The sequence below is a fragment of the Protomyctophum parallelum genome (assembly GCF_964188405.1).
Source record: "Protomyctophum parallelum genome assembly, chromosome: 8".
NCBI classification, from domain to species: domain Eukaryota; kingdom Metazoa; phylum Chordata; class Actinopteri; order Myctophiformes; family Myctophidae; genus Protomyctophum; species Protomyctophum parallelum.
In genome coordinates this window covers 50,653,408-50,667,520 of record NC_139703.1, presented here as the reverse complement: position 1 = coordinate 50,667,520, position 14,113 = coordinate 50,653,408, and the positions used below count along the sequence as shown (strand labels likewise).

The 14,113-nt window shown below is 42.3% G+C and overlaps 1 protein-coding gene across 1 annotated transcript in view; it reads right to left on the bottom strand.

Annotated features, from left to right (window-relative positions):
- The window catches only part of chchd6b (coiled-coil-helix-coiled-coil-helix domain containing 6b), a 105,967-nt gene extending 92,289 nt beyond the window's left edge, over nt 1-13,678 (bottom strand). The window contains exons 1-4 of the mRNA XM_083770598.1: nt 13,389-13,678; nt 12,517-12,607; nt 9,265-9,319; nt 6,617-6,788 (exon numbers count right to left, since the gene is read on the bottom strand). Coding sequence (XP_083626724.1) covers nt 6,617-6,788; nt 9,265-9,319; nt 12,517-12,607; nt 13,389-13,472 — 402 coding nt within the window. The 5' untranslated portion in view covers nt 13,473-13,678. The remainder of the gene's footprint in view (nt 1-6,616; nt 6,789-9,264; nt 9,320-12,516; nt 12,608-13,388) is intronic.
- Between the last annotated feature and the right edge of the window lie 435 nt (nt 13,679-14,113).

Genomic DNA, 14,113 nt, shown 5'->3' with positions numbered 1-14,113 from the left:
GGATTCAGAGGCGTTTTTAGAATCCGCCTTAGGCCTAAATGGATTAAGCCATAACCTATTCACAGCCTCCGTTGCTCGGAGAGCTCAGGCCACCGTGCTACGCTCCCACTTCAGTTTTGGGGGGGAATTCCAAGCGGAATAGTTTCCCGCAGTCGGCCATATCACTATTAATAATTTCGGTTCCACGTCCACTGCGTCAGCCATAGCCAAGAACCTATGTTCGTCAAACCTTTCCCCTCGGGTCTGCCGCGTTCGTCAAACATCACGACGCCCAGCTTTCGCTCGATGCCCAGAGATCCATGGCGTCTACTAGTCCGGCACCGTGGTCAGGTACCTCTCCTCCGTGCTCCTCCCCCTCCACGTTAAGACCAGTTTCTTCCCTGCTACTGCGGAGACCGTCCTCCTCCTCGGCCGTGAATGCCGGACACTTCCGCCCCACGGAAATCCCTGGACGGGTGCTGCACCAGGATGTCTCCGTGGTACCTGACATCAACCAGGATGAGCACATCACCAACGAGCATCCGTACGGGCCATTACCAAGTATAACAGAGAAGATAGCAGTGAGGAGACTAGCTGGTCACTGCCACCGCCATCGAGAACTCCCGGCCAAGGCCGCACCGCGGGAACCAACGCTGGGCGTCGATCGAGAGGACGTCCCACACCTTCCTAGGCAGACGCACTAAAGAAAGATACCGGTGCGGAAGCACAAAGGAGCTGGCCAGATGTACGAAGGACCGAGATGACCGGAGTCGTCGTTGGAGGGCTCGTCTGAGGTCGTCGTAGAGAGTTCGCCTCCCATCTACGCTCGCTGCTCCTAAGATGTGGTCTCCCTCCTGACCGCTATACTCCAGCCACTCCCTGAGAATCGGAGCCGCCACCACCGCTGCTGCCAGCAGCGTCTCCGTCCTGATCCTGCAAGCCTCGGGCCACTGGTCGTCCTCCGCCTTCTCCTCCTATGTCAGACCTTCCTCCGCCTCCGTGCTCGATGCCCAGAAGTCCATGGTGTCTTCCAGCGCGGTACCTACATTGACTGGTGGATGTGTCGGGTGGCGGGTACCTCCTCCTCTGCCCTCTTCTAAACATGTTCTCCCTCTCCAGGACGCCCACTCACTTCCTCCAAAACGACGGTCGACCCGTCCTCCGGCCACGCAGGCCTCCTCCGTCGGGAGTCTCCCTGTCCCGCCAGGCGAATCAAATTCTCACTCACTGCCCTCTGTCGAGAGGACGCCTGCTAATCAAATTCTCACTCACTGCCCTCTGTCGAGAGGACGCCTGCTAAACAATCATTCCATTCACGTTTCATTCATGCCATGCTAACCAACCTTACTCTCATCCCAAACAGACTCCGCCGGCAAACGATTTCCGGCCAACCATCCAGAGGCTCGCTAACCATCGGGCTGTTCGCCTACCAACCATACCTATTAACCATTCTCCCACAAGCCCCTTCCGCGAAGGCTCCCATGTCGGCGGCACCAGCTGTCGTGAGGCTCCAACGGCGCGGGGCCTTCCTCACTCTCCCACGGATCCCTTCTCGCTAAAGGCCCCGGCTCGTCGAGGGAATCTCTCCAACATCGTTTGTATAGTCCCTTCCAGGTAAACCTTAATTTACTCCTTCCTCCAGACGTTTGCACCATTCCTCCAGGCGCGCACTATTTAATTCCTTTTGGGGGGCAGGCTCAAGAGCCCCCCCTGCCTCCGCCAGGCAGGATCCGAACCGAGGCTCTGGTCCGTCCCCAGGGGGCCCACGCCAAAGCTCCTCCACTGTCTCCTCCTCGTACCGTCATCATTCTGTTATCATTCTGTTATCATACTGTCAGTCACTTCTCTGTCCATTCACTCAATCCCAGCTCCATACTGTAATCAATTCATCTGCAATAAATCTCACCTCCAACCTCCACCCTCCGTCTTAAGTGTAAGCTCGTTAAGAGTTGAACAGTGATGGGCAAGCTACTTGGAAAATGTAGTAAGCTACACTACCAGTTACTCTCTATTAAATATAGCTCAACTACAACAAAGCTATCCCCAGATAATTGTAGCAAGCTACACTATAAGCTACATGGCAAATGTAGCTAGCTACATGGACACTACTTTTTTTTTAAATATTTTTTATCAACTTAATGATCAAGTTTCCACCGAACAAATAGCCTATAGGCAGGCAAAAATGCTGAGTTTGATTTTTTATTAAAAAACAAACAGGAAACAAGCCCTCTGTCTGGCTTTTGGTGTCAACTTTTTCACATTTACTTGTATTAATGTACCTTGCGGTGTCAGGAGCCGGCTGATTCATGTGTTCAGTGTTGGGAAAGTTCTTTTTTTATTAACTATAGTTCAGTTCACAGTTAATTTTTTTTAAAGGAACTAATTCAGTTCATAATTCAACGTTTTGAACTAAAGTTCATGGTTCCAAAAAATTAACGATTTTAGTTGTTATTTTATTTTAATTATTATTGCCACAGCCTAGCCATTTGCACACCAGCTGAGAGACATAATTTAGACTAGAGAATGCTAGTCTCTCAAGACAGACTGTTGCCTCGATGGGCACTGTTTTACCGAATATTTGAGGATGGGATACTCAGAGAATGCTGACAGGCACTTAAATGAGATGTTAATGTCCTGTAGGTAGACTTAGAAATAAAACTAGTGTTGACTAATCAATACAAGTGGCTCTTATTTTGATGGGGCAGTTTCTGCACAAGAAGTCCGTTTGACTTGTAAACAAGCTACGATGAATGAGCTGTCAAAGTACTATAGTCACTAAACCACGTTAGCGATCAAATTTACAATATGAAAACTTTCACTTAGACAATAATGTAGGTTACACACGCTGGAATTAAACATGGAACCTGCAGGCAGCATTAGGTGAGTAATTCATTGTGTTGTGCTAGAGATAAAAGGACAGCTGCTGCGTGGGATCCTCTTGCTGCTTAACAACATAACTGTGTCAGACTCTTCTTATCTAAACCAACCAATCATGGTTTTCTTTCCAGGGATTTTTTTCCCCCACAAAACTTTATTTAACAGTCAATTTGTAACGTATAGCTTTTGTTGAAAGCTACATCACTACTTGGGTCTAAAAATAGCTACACTACAAAAAACGCTACTTGGTTCAAAAGGAGTGAAGCTACCATCAAGCTACTGATAAATGTAGTTAAGCTATGTAGCTTCGCTACTTGTAGCTAGCTACTGCCCAACACTGGAGTTGAACTTATTTTTATTTTATCTTATTATTTTACCTTTTTCTATGTATTGTATGTTTTTACCCTGTGGGCCATGAGCCTGTAATAAAGTTTATATATATATCTTTGGAGGCAGGATTTCTTCTCACAAGTTATTCTGCATTATACAATGTGGCCATTCTAAATTAATTTGCATATATAAAGTTATTTGCCAGGTTTAACTATCCTTAAATAGTCTGTCGACTGGTTTTAAGAACTTGCTAAAAACGCATTTATTTCGTAAGCACTTGATTTTATGATGTATTTTTTACTTTGCATTCCAATGTTTTTCTTTCCATAGATTTTTTTTATTTATTTTTTGCCCTTGTTTTAACATGATTGTTTTACCTTGTTGACCACTGTACAGCACTTTGTTACATTGTTTCGAAAGGTGTTTACTTACTTACTTAATAGTACATGGTTTTCAATATAACTTTAAACATTTTCGGGAACAATAAATGTACAGTATGGGTTGATAATGTGGTAAGATTCTAATATCTAAACAATTGTATGTTGAGATGTATTCTTAATTCACACTATCCTCACTTTACCATCAATGTTCCCTGCCTGTCTTAATTCCAACTGAAGCAGAAAGGCCTTTAAGAATCATTTTCTTGACCTTAACAATTAAGCTACACAGTGTAGCTTAATTGTTAAGGTCAAGAAATCACTGTTCCACAGGTTTTAAGTGTAGCCTACACTTAAGGTCAAGAAATCACTGTTCCACAGGTTTTAAGTGTAGCCTACACTTAAGGTCAAGAAATCACTGTTCCACAGGTTTTAAGTGTAGCCTACACTTAAGGTCAAGAAATCACTGTTCCACAGGTTTTAAGTGTAGCCTACACTTAAAACCTGTGGAACAGTGCCACGTCACTCTGTATATGGAGATCCAGTTGTCCAGAGCCACAGATTCCACTGTTATGCCCATATATGGTCATGTGCCGATGTGCACTGCATAATGGCCCGACCGACTTCAAACTCTGCGTGTGCATCGGCAGGTACTCGAGGGAGTACAGTGCCCGCACTGCCCAGTCATTTGTATTATGCATTTGCCCAGAACCGCCAATCCGACCAATATGTCCATTTATGGCCAAATATGGATATCCAGTTGTCCCAAAATAGGCTGTATAACAAAATTGCAGGGGAAACATGCATGGCGTAACACCCACAAAAATGCCAAACTTCTTCAATTTAGTCAAAATAAGTCATTGTCTATCTTCACAAGAATACATGTGCACGTTGTCTGCAATTTAACAGACAGATGTAGAAAGAAGATAGATATAGAATCACAGAATCCTTATGATATTTCATTTCTGTATTGATGTGTTAACATGTGTTGTTCTAGCTTACTGTAAGTCGCTTCGAAAGAGCAACTGCTAAATGCCTAAATTGTAAAATTGTAAATTTCTGGTCAAGTACAGTCAGTTCAAAGTCTGACCAGTAGAGGTCGCTGTTTACCAACACAACAGGTGAGGCGCACATCAGGTTGTATTTACTGGCCCATTTTTTGTTACCAATATTACCTGAATTCCCAAAGAGGTGAAACGAAATTTAAATTCAGTGTCAGGCTACCAAAGTATAGCAATTGCTGCTGATACTGTAGGTTAATTTGTGAAGATTATATTGTTGAACAGGTGTTATAATATCATAATAGCATAAGGTTTTGTTTAGCATATTTCTATCATTCTCAAACCCAATACAGGGTAAATGAGGCTAACCCATTCATGACTTAAATCGCAATGCCCCTGGCCTCACAGCATGCAGCTTGTCCTTGTGTCAGGACTTGTGGGACATGGTTAGGTTATTCTTCTATTCTATTTGTTCACTTTGTGAACAAAGCATAACTTCAGTACAATGTTCTGGTGTGTGTAGTAATGATGTTACAATGTAAAACTGATGCCAGGATCGGAACCCTCATGGTCAAGTCGATATACAGTATATTATTCTAGTGCTCTGGCACAAAAGTAAAATGTTCACGATGGCGCCAGGGGGCCATTTTGGATGTGGACCTAAATAAAAACCTGCCTAAATTCAGGCGCCAGAGAGGGACCTGGGGCCTAAATCTGTTTTCATAAAAACATACTTTGCCAGAGAATAGTCACGGAATTGGTCAGCGGACTTCACTAATACATCCAATCTCTACAGCAGGGGTTCTCAACCTGTGGGACTAGTCGCGACCACTCGGGGGGGGGTCGCCAAATTATTTTGGGGGTCCCCAATTATTATTATTTATTTTTTTCAGTTTGTATTGGGGGTGGGGAGGGGGTGCCGGGTGGGTGTCGGACGCGTGACATGGCCAAAGCATTTCCGGGGGTCCCCAGCCCAAAAGGTTGAGAACCCCGGCTCTACAGCGAGTTACCCCGGGCAGTATGGGCACCGTTTCTACTCTTGTGAGGTCATATATAGAGCACCGAAGTCCTGACGTAACTCGCTCATCCCGATGATTCCCCTGGTTCTAAAGTCCTGACGTAACTCGCTCATCCCTTCGATTCCCCTGGTTCTAAAGTCCTGACGTAACTCGCTCATCCCTTCGATTCCCCTGGTTCTAAAGTCCTGACGTAACTCGCTCATCCCTTCGATTCCCCTGGTTCTAAAGTCCTGACGTAACTCGCTCATCCCTTCGATTCCCCTGGTTCTAAAGTCCTGACGTAACTCGCTCATCCCTTCGATTCCCCTGGTTCTAAAGTCCTGACGTAACTCGCTCATCCCTTCGATTCCCCTGGTTCTAAAGTCCTGACGTAACTCGCTCATCCCGATGATTCCCCTGGTTCTAAAGTCCTGACGTAACTCGCTCATCCCTTCGATTCCCCTGGTTCTAAAGTCCTGACGTAACTCGCTCATCCCGATGATTCCCCTGGTTCTAAAGTCCTGACGTAACTCGCTCATCCCGATGATTCCCCTGGTTCGCGGAAGTAATTTATCTATGGAGAATAACATGGGCTGATCTTAATATCGTCTACTATAAGCGTTGTGGTCCAAAAATAAACAAGCTGTCTCTGCGTTATTGTCAGGGAGGTGTCTCTGTATTGTTTGCAACAGTCAGTCACTCATATATGATACAGTCTGCTTCTAGCAAAAATGTAACTAATTCAGCAGCAGTAACATTAGCGTTTTCTCTCAGTCAGTTGATTCTTCATATCCATATGAGTGAAGCGGCCGGGGTGACATGTTTATTTTTTAAACACAGTTATGAGGCGATCTAAAATCGCCTCAATGGGGATTTCAACGCAACTAAACAAATACATGAACCTGGGGACTGACGCCCTCTACTGAAAGTGACGTCAGACTTCGGTGCTCTATATGGTCATGCAGGTACAGACAAAGCAACATCAAACACGCGGTACATCAATAAGCAAATAGCACAAATCAAATACAAATACGGTGACGCCTGCATGACTCACCAGTAACTTGGCCTTCTCCAACTCTTCATGGGTCTTGCCCTTCTCGATGAGTAGCGCTGGAGTCAGAACATCCAGGCCCGGTGTCGTTGCACTCGCAGTATATTCTCTTTCTCTCTCCTTCTGGGCCAGTCTGGCAAGCTGCTCCTGCACCAGAGCCTGCTCCTGCTCAAACCTATAGATGGATAGATAGATTCTTTATTTTTGTGTCATGCACCCAAGGCGCCCAACCCACATGGACACCATATCATTGCTTCAATATTGCATTGTGTACAAGAAACAGCTTTGTTTAGTTTTTTTCTCTCTTTTTTTTTTACACAAACAAAACATTCTGCCTTTTTTTCCCACGCTTTGCATAAAAAGTCTGCTAAAGCAAAAATACCTTTCCTAAAACAAAATTCCAGTTTGTCATAGTCCTCTAGCCTGACCTAAGCAGAGACATTTCTGGTCTAGAGGGGCGGGTCACGCCTCAGAAATGCGCGCACCCTGATTGGATCTCATCGATCTGTCCGTCACCCCCGGCCCCTCCTCTCCCCCCTAGTGCAGCGCTACGTCACATCATTTAGAGCGACGCCCACCCGGAAGGGTTGACTCCCACTTTTAGACTGGTTCAGCCCACGGCTTTTTCCAGGCTTTCATCTTTCGCGCAGACGAAATGAAAGCCTGGGTATCGAGGCTAATAGTCCTCTAACCAGAAAAGGTTAGCACAGATGGTTGTCATTTTTGTCTTAATTCTTCATACTAGTCCTTACCCGTTGTGAGATGTTTGTATCCGTGAAGGGTACTGCGCCCGGGTGCGTTTGTAATTGACTAATAAATTAATTAATAATCATTAATGTGTCAAATCGAAAAAAGGGCTTCGTTACGCCCTCCATATGCATATGGTCAATGCCTGTGTGGAAAGTGGGAGTGATTGGTGCAGGCAGTAAGGAGTTACAGTCGCCCTCCACATGCATATGGTCAATGCCTGTGTGAAAAGTGGGAGTGATTGGTGCAGGCAGTAAGGAGCTACGGCACTGTTTCTGACACACAGACACACAGACACACAGACACAGACACACTCAGACATTCGGTTAATTACAGTATGATAATGGGCAGTAAAACAAAAAAAAAAATTCATTTTCAATTTCTTTCAAATCACACACTAGACACAATCTGGAGTACCAATGGCCACAAGGACCACATGACTCCCTACTTTTGGAATGTCGTTATGAGCAAAGCTTTCAAGAATTGGACAATTTCTTGTGTGAGCTTGTAGATTGTAAAGTGCTATAAAAATGCAATTCATATATGTCTGCTTATTATAAGCGACATTTGGCTAGTTTTTCTGTAAAAGTCGCTTGTAAATATTGATAGTTGCTTGTTGTGTTTTTTAGGCTTGTCTCTAAAGTGTAGTTGCTTATTTGGGCTTGTTTCTAAAGTGTAGTTCCTTATTTGGGCTTGTTTCTAAAGTGTAGTTCCTTATTTGGGCTTGTTTCTAAAGTGTAATTGCTTATTTTAGGCTTGATTCTAAAGTGTACTGTAGATTTCTTTTTTTGCTTTCTTCCTAATGTTGTTTGAACCAGTGGTTCAGTAGTTGCCACATTGTCTCACATCAAGGACCCCCAGATTAATACAGTAATATGTCCCATCTGAAAATATTTTAGGCCAAAAATATTTCAATTTATTTTCAATATTTTTTTTGAAAATAACAGATCTAAAACTTCACAACGTGTCGCTGTGAGCTTGTAGGCTCAAGTAGTTATAAAGGCAGTGTGAGGATATGAATCGTCAAACTTCTGGCCACAAACCAACTTCTCTACCCTGCTCTGCTCCGCATAATTTATACAACTTGTCAAGTCTGGGAAATGTGGGAACAATAGAAAGCGAGGTGGCGCTCTGTTACTCAAAAGAACGCATACCATATAAATAAGGCTCTAGCCTTATTTCTCGCAGCTGACCCTGGTTTGGATCTGACCCGAGAGGCACTTTAACCCATTCTGACCTGAGATCAGATTCACACGAGGTTTCCACTGGACACACACTGGTCTGATTAACCCATTCTGACCTGAGATCAGATTCATACGAGGTTTCCACTGGACACACACTGGTCTGACGAACCCATTCTGACCTGAGATCAGATTCATACGAGGTTTCCACTGGACACACACTGGTCTGACGAACCCATTCTGACCTGAGATCAGATTCAAAAAAATGTCAGTCGTTCTTCGATTTTTCAAAAATAGCAGACCTACAAGCTCGTAGCGCGCCACTCGGTGGCGTGCTATGAGCTTGTAGATCTGCTATTTTTCAATAGCTAAAGCGCGACATGATGCCGACACCAAAATGGGTGCCCGGTCAGAATGGGTATCATGTATGTCACCACCCACCCCTCTCTCTCTCTCTTGCCGTTCCTGTCTCTCTGTTCACTGTACTGTTTTTTGTTTTGTGACAGATAATACATCTGCCATCGAGGAGGATTTTCTTTTCTGTCTTGAGGTGCCTTAATTCTCATGAGACTTATAATGCTATCAGCAAGTAGCATATTATCTTGAAAGTTGCAGACAGTAATGAGTCAGTTTGTTTTCTTCTTCCGTATCTGTGTTGCCTGACCTCAGTTGTGAGAATAGTGTATAATGTTTAGTCGTTTACACAGTCACAGGCACACCTACTTTCTGCGCATTTCCTCCTGTATTTCTGCAACAGATGGCCCTTTTGGTGTTGGACCTGCAAAACAGTATCACACAACTTTAAAGGTATATTCAGTGATTTCACTCAAAAAACCTTAGGTTTCGTTTTTGGCTGTGGGACCCAAAGCCTTTCGTCCAATCAGGATAGAGAGTCAAAAACGAAACCTAAGGTTTTTTTTACCCCCAGGGGTTAACTGGGGACAGGGAGGAACTCCTTATATGGCCAGCACACTCTATAGTAGGGAGGATTATCACAACAAAACCAAAAGAATAAGTGATATTTGAATTAAGTGAAATCACTGAATATACCTTTAAGGACTCCATAATCAGCACATTGTGTACAGACTACTAGAGTGGATTGAAATTGATTTTTTTACATCATGATTTTCTTTATGTGGTTTGTATATATAGTGTAAATACAGTATTATGCTCTTAAACTCTGGAGTAGCCTACAACAAACTGTGCCTGGGATTGAACCATAGAGTATACTGTATATATCTATAGAGAAGACACCCGAGTTCTCCTCTCATCCACTTGCATTGAGTTGCTCAAAAGCACATGAGGCGGATTCACTCCTCCTTCCGGGTAGGAACAGAGTGCATTCTGGGACGGATTGCAATGGTGAGTGGCCCCCAAACACATGAACGCGCTGCCGTTGAACGCGCACGAGCGTCGTCCGTCGTGAACGTGTACAATGATAGTCAACGGACAGCGCGTTCATGTGTTTGGGGCCAGGCTGCAATACCTTCATTCGGCCACTATGTCCATTTCGCCTCAAGATTTCCTCTGGGTGCCTTCTCTATAAATATATATACTCTAAGGATTGAACCAATAAGGGATTGCTCAGTCTACACATCAAACCCTTACCCTAAAACCCATATTTTAGCTATCAGAAAGTTACCTTAAAGCGGCACTATTTTTTACTTTTTTATGAATAAAATCTGTTTGGTAGAGGTAGAGTATGTTAAAGTTGGATTGCCGTGATGTTTATTTTTTCACGTGTCTTTGTGACAGTACTTCCATAGACCCCTTGGTGTGGTTTTTATGTGCAATGATGTCTTCCCTTTGTATTTCGGGTTTCTTCATGGAGGCTGAAACCTGCAGACGAAATGAAAGCCTGGGTATCGAGGCTAGCTGAAACCTTGACAGTCAAACGTGCCAATGAAAGGTTCTTGGGTGCGGCTTCAGTTCAAGTGGATCACCATTCACCACCCATCACCACCCACCAGGCAAACCACGCATACTTAATGAACTGGTGGGCATGTCCACATATATTTTTTTAACAAATAATGTACACTTTTTTTTTTTAGGAATCTTCATCCTTATATAATAATAATAATAATAATACCTGATGATCATGTTTTAGGGTGGAAAGAAATCACGGCATTCCATCTTTAATACAATATTTGGGGTGGTTGGATTTTTTGTAGGGCTGTCAAAGTTAACGCACTATTAACTAGTTAACTCACAATCCTTTTAACGGCACTCATTTTTTAAATGCGCGATTAACGCACTGTGAAGTTTGACAGAATGGTTGAGAGACGCATGCATGTGAATGCAGGCAGTCAGTGAGCCCCGCCTCTCTCCCCCTCTCTCTCTCTCCCAGTGAGTCTACACAATTAGAAAACTTAGAAAACATGTTATTTTGATCAACATGGCCTGTTATCTCTCGTAATGGTACCATTGGCCAACATCAATACAGTTCTTTAGTTTGGGTCTGGAAGGCTAAATGTCATCAAATGGTGGTTCCGTGGCTCAAATGCAGAATAAATAATGGGCCTTGATATGAAAAATCTTGAAAACCACTGATTTAAGGTATATTTAGAACGTATACAAAATATGCGATTAATCACAGTTAACTATGGACAATCATGCGATTAATCAGATTAAATATTTTAATCGATTGACAGCCCTAATTTTTTGTTGTACTATTTTTTGTTCATGGAAACTTTGCTTTTGGTTTTGACCTGGCTTAAATGTGACTGTGTATAAAGACTGTGGCAGAAAGCCTACACAGAGAAGGGGTAGGACCCCATACGTTTTTAACTAAACTTCTTCCTATTCCTTTTTCGGACATAAACTAAAGATAATAGATATCTCTTGTTTGATTGTTTTATTATTATTATTTTAAATCTCATTCTTCCTTCATTTCCTTTGTCTGTTCATTTATGTTCGGAATAAATGAAAAAATAAAATAAAAAAAATGCGTCTCCCTGCATGCTCTTCTGTTGAGACAATTTGTCTCATATATACATGAAATATGGTCAAAATTATAGTTATCCCTCCCTCGGCTCTATTAGCTCAATGTAAAAAATAAATAATAATTAAAAAAAAGTCCAGCACAGATTCAAATCTAGGGTAGAAGAGCAAAAGTTACATAGTAAAGTAAAGTAAAGTTACAAAGTAAAGTATATAGTAAAGTAACCAGTGGTGGAAAGTAACTAAGTACTTTTACTTAAGTACAATTTTGAGGTATGTGTGCTTTACTTGAGTATTTCCAATTTCCACTTAGTACTTTTACTTCTACTCCACTACATCTCAGAGCCAACATTTGTACTTTTACTCCACTACAATTATTTGAAAACTTTAGTTACTTTGGCGATTTTAATTTTGATTAGAAAACATACATTAACCACTTCAACCCAATACATTTTGGCCATTTGAAAATAGCCGATCTACAAGCTCACAATGCGTCGCGTTGCGACGCATTGTGAGCTTGTAGATCGGCTATTTTCAATAGACTTTGTACACATTTTGAACTTGTGAAGTGGGACATTCTGCAATATGAGTACTTTTACTTTTAGTACTTTAAGTACATTTTGATGCCGATACTTTTGCACTTTTACTCAAGTACATTTTCAATTCCGTACTTTTACTTGTAAAGGAGTAGTTCTAAATTGCAGTATTGGTATACTTTTACTTAAGTAAAACAATTGAGTACTTTTCCCACCACTGTAGTAAAGTAACACAGATGGTACAGTAGGTGAGGTCATACTTGGTGAGAAAGTAAAGTATATAGTAAAGTAACACAGATGGTAGGTGAGGTCATACTTGGTGAGAAAGTAAAGTATATAGTAAAGTAACACAGATGGTACAGTAGGTGAGGTCATACTTGGTGAGAAAGTAAAGTATATAGTAAAGTAACACAGATGGTACAGTAGGTGAGGTCATACTTGGTGAGAAAGTAAAGTATATAGTAAAGTAACACAGATGGTACAGTAGGTGAGGTCATACTTGGTGATGGTGGTTGTGTTGGTGATGGTGGTTGTGGTGGTGATGAAGACTCCTGGGAATCCCTCATCCGCTGGAGGACTTCTTCTGAGAGCTAGACATGATGAAATGCACAGATAAAGACAATTATCAGATTGTAGTGTCGCCTTTTTAAAATAATGACCCACGCCACGTCATTTTTTATTTTCTTTTTATGTTGTCATTTTTATATTGTTATCGGCATATATATATATATATATATATATATAGCTCTGGTCCATAGCTCTAAGGCTATTAGAGCTACATACAGTGCAGTAAGCCTACAGTATACGCAGCATGATTTTGTCATAGCCTACTGTAGTTCAGTGTAGACAGTGTAAAGAGAAGCGGGCTGTAGGCTACAGTCAAAGTACAGTGTACACCTATCACGAGAATCCGTTCAACATATTTATCAAATTGACTTTATTACGGCATCATTGACTGTCTGTTGTTCATGCTATGTTATGTTATTAATTATCATGATGCGACCTGCAGTGAAATGTTCTAGCAAAACTATTATTCACCTGCACGTGATCAGCTGTCTGCGTGTGTTTATTGGCTGTGTAAAAATCAAATAACATTATTATATGGCGTATTGGCGTTACAATGTAGCCTAACTATAATGTAGCCGACTTTTCTTTTTAACTGGGCCGCTGTCTGTTTAACGACAAGCGAGATAACGGCTTTCTGGCTGGCGGCGGCGCAGAGGACGTGACCGGGTTCACCCGAGGACATGGGAACCGTATCTGACTCTGACAGGACGAAGGCTGCAAACGTATTCAATGACTTCAACGCATTATTATCACCCAACTCATTTAAACTAAACTTTGCCTCAGAAGAATTTCGAATTTTAATACCTTCACTCCTTGAATGACTGTGACATTATCCTCTTCGTCCAGTCCGAATGAGACCTTCCTCGTCGTGCTCGCATTGCCTCCCATTCTGGTCTGCTGTTTAATTTAATATAATATTGTGCCTACCTATAAATGAAATAGCTAATTTAAAAAAAAAGAAAACCTGTGCCGTTGTCTAGACGGTCACTTTCGATGACGGAAAGCCGCCACTGCGACCGGGCGGACAAGATACTCCAATAAAGGTCACTCTCGCCACAAACGTAACACAGTATCCCCAAACCGCATAGGTTGGATTAAATAATTCGGGCCAATTACATTGGATGATGTATGGCAGCTGGACAACGACGAGCGAGTGCACATGGGATATGTAGTTTACTTTTACAGCCCTATTCTAGTTTACAGATCAGACAGACATTCCTTCAACTTCGACTTCTCTGCCACATTTGAAGAAAATCAGAATGTATAATAATACCAGTCACATGTCACTTAATACTGCCACAAAGAATGTTTGGAGGAAAAAGCTCCTGTCTGCAGTACCTCAAATGAACCGGTAGATGGCGCTCTGGCCTTAATAAAGAAACCATCGGGGAAAGAAAGAGCGTTACATGAGAAATTAAATAAAGCATAGTTTATTTCTGCTCAAAGAATGTTCAACACGTCACATTAGGGTTGAATATTCAATAAACGAAAGCACTTAAATAAAAATGTTCATTCTCCAGCTGGTTTCA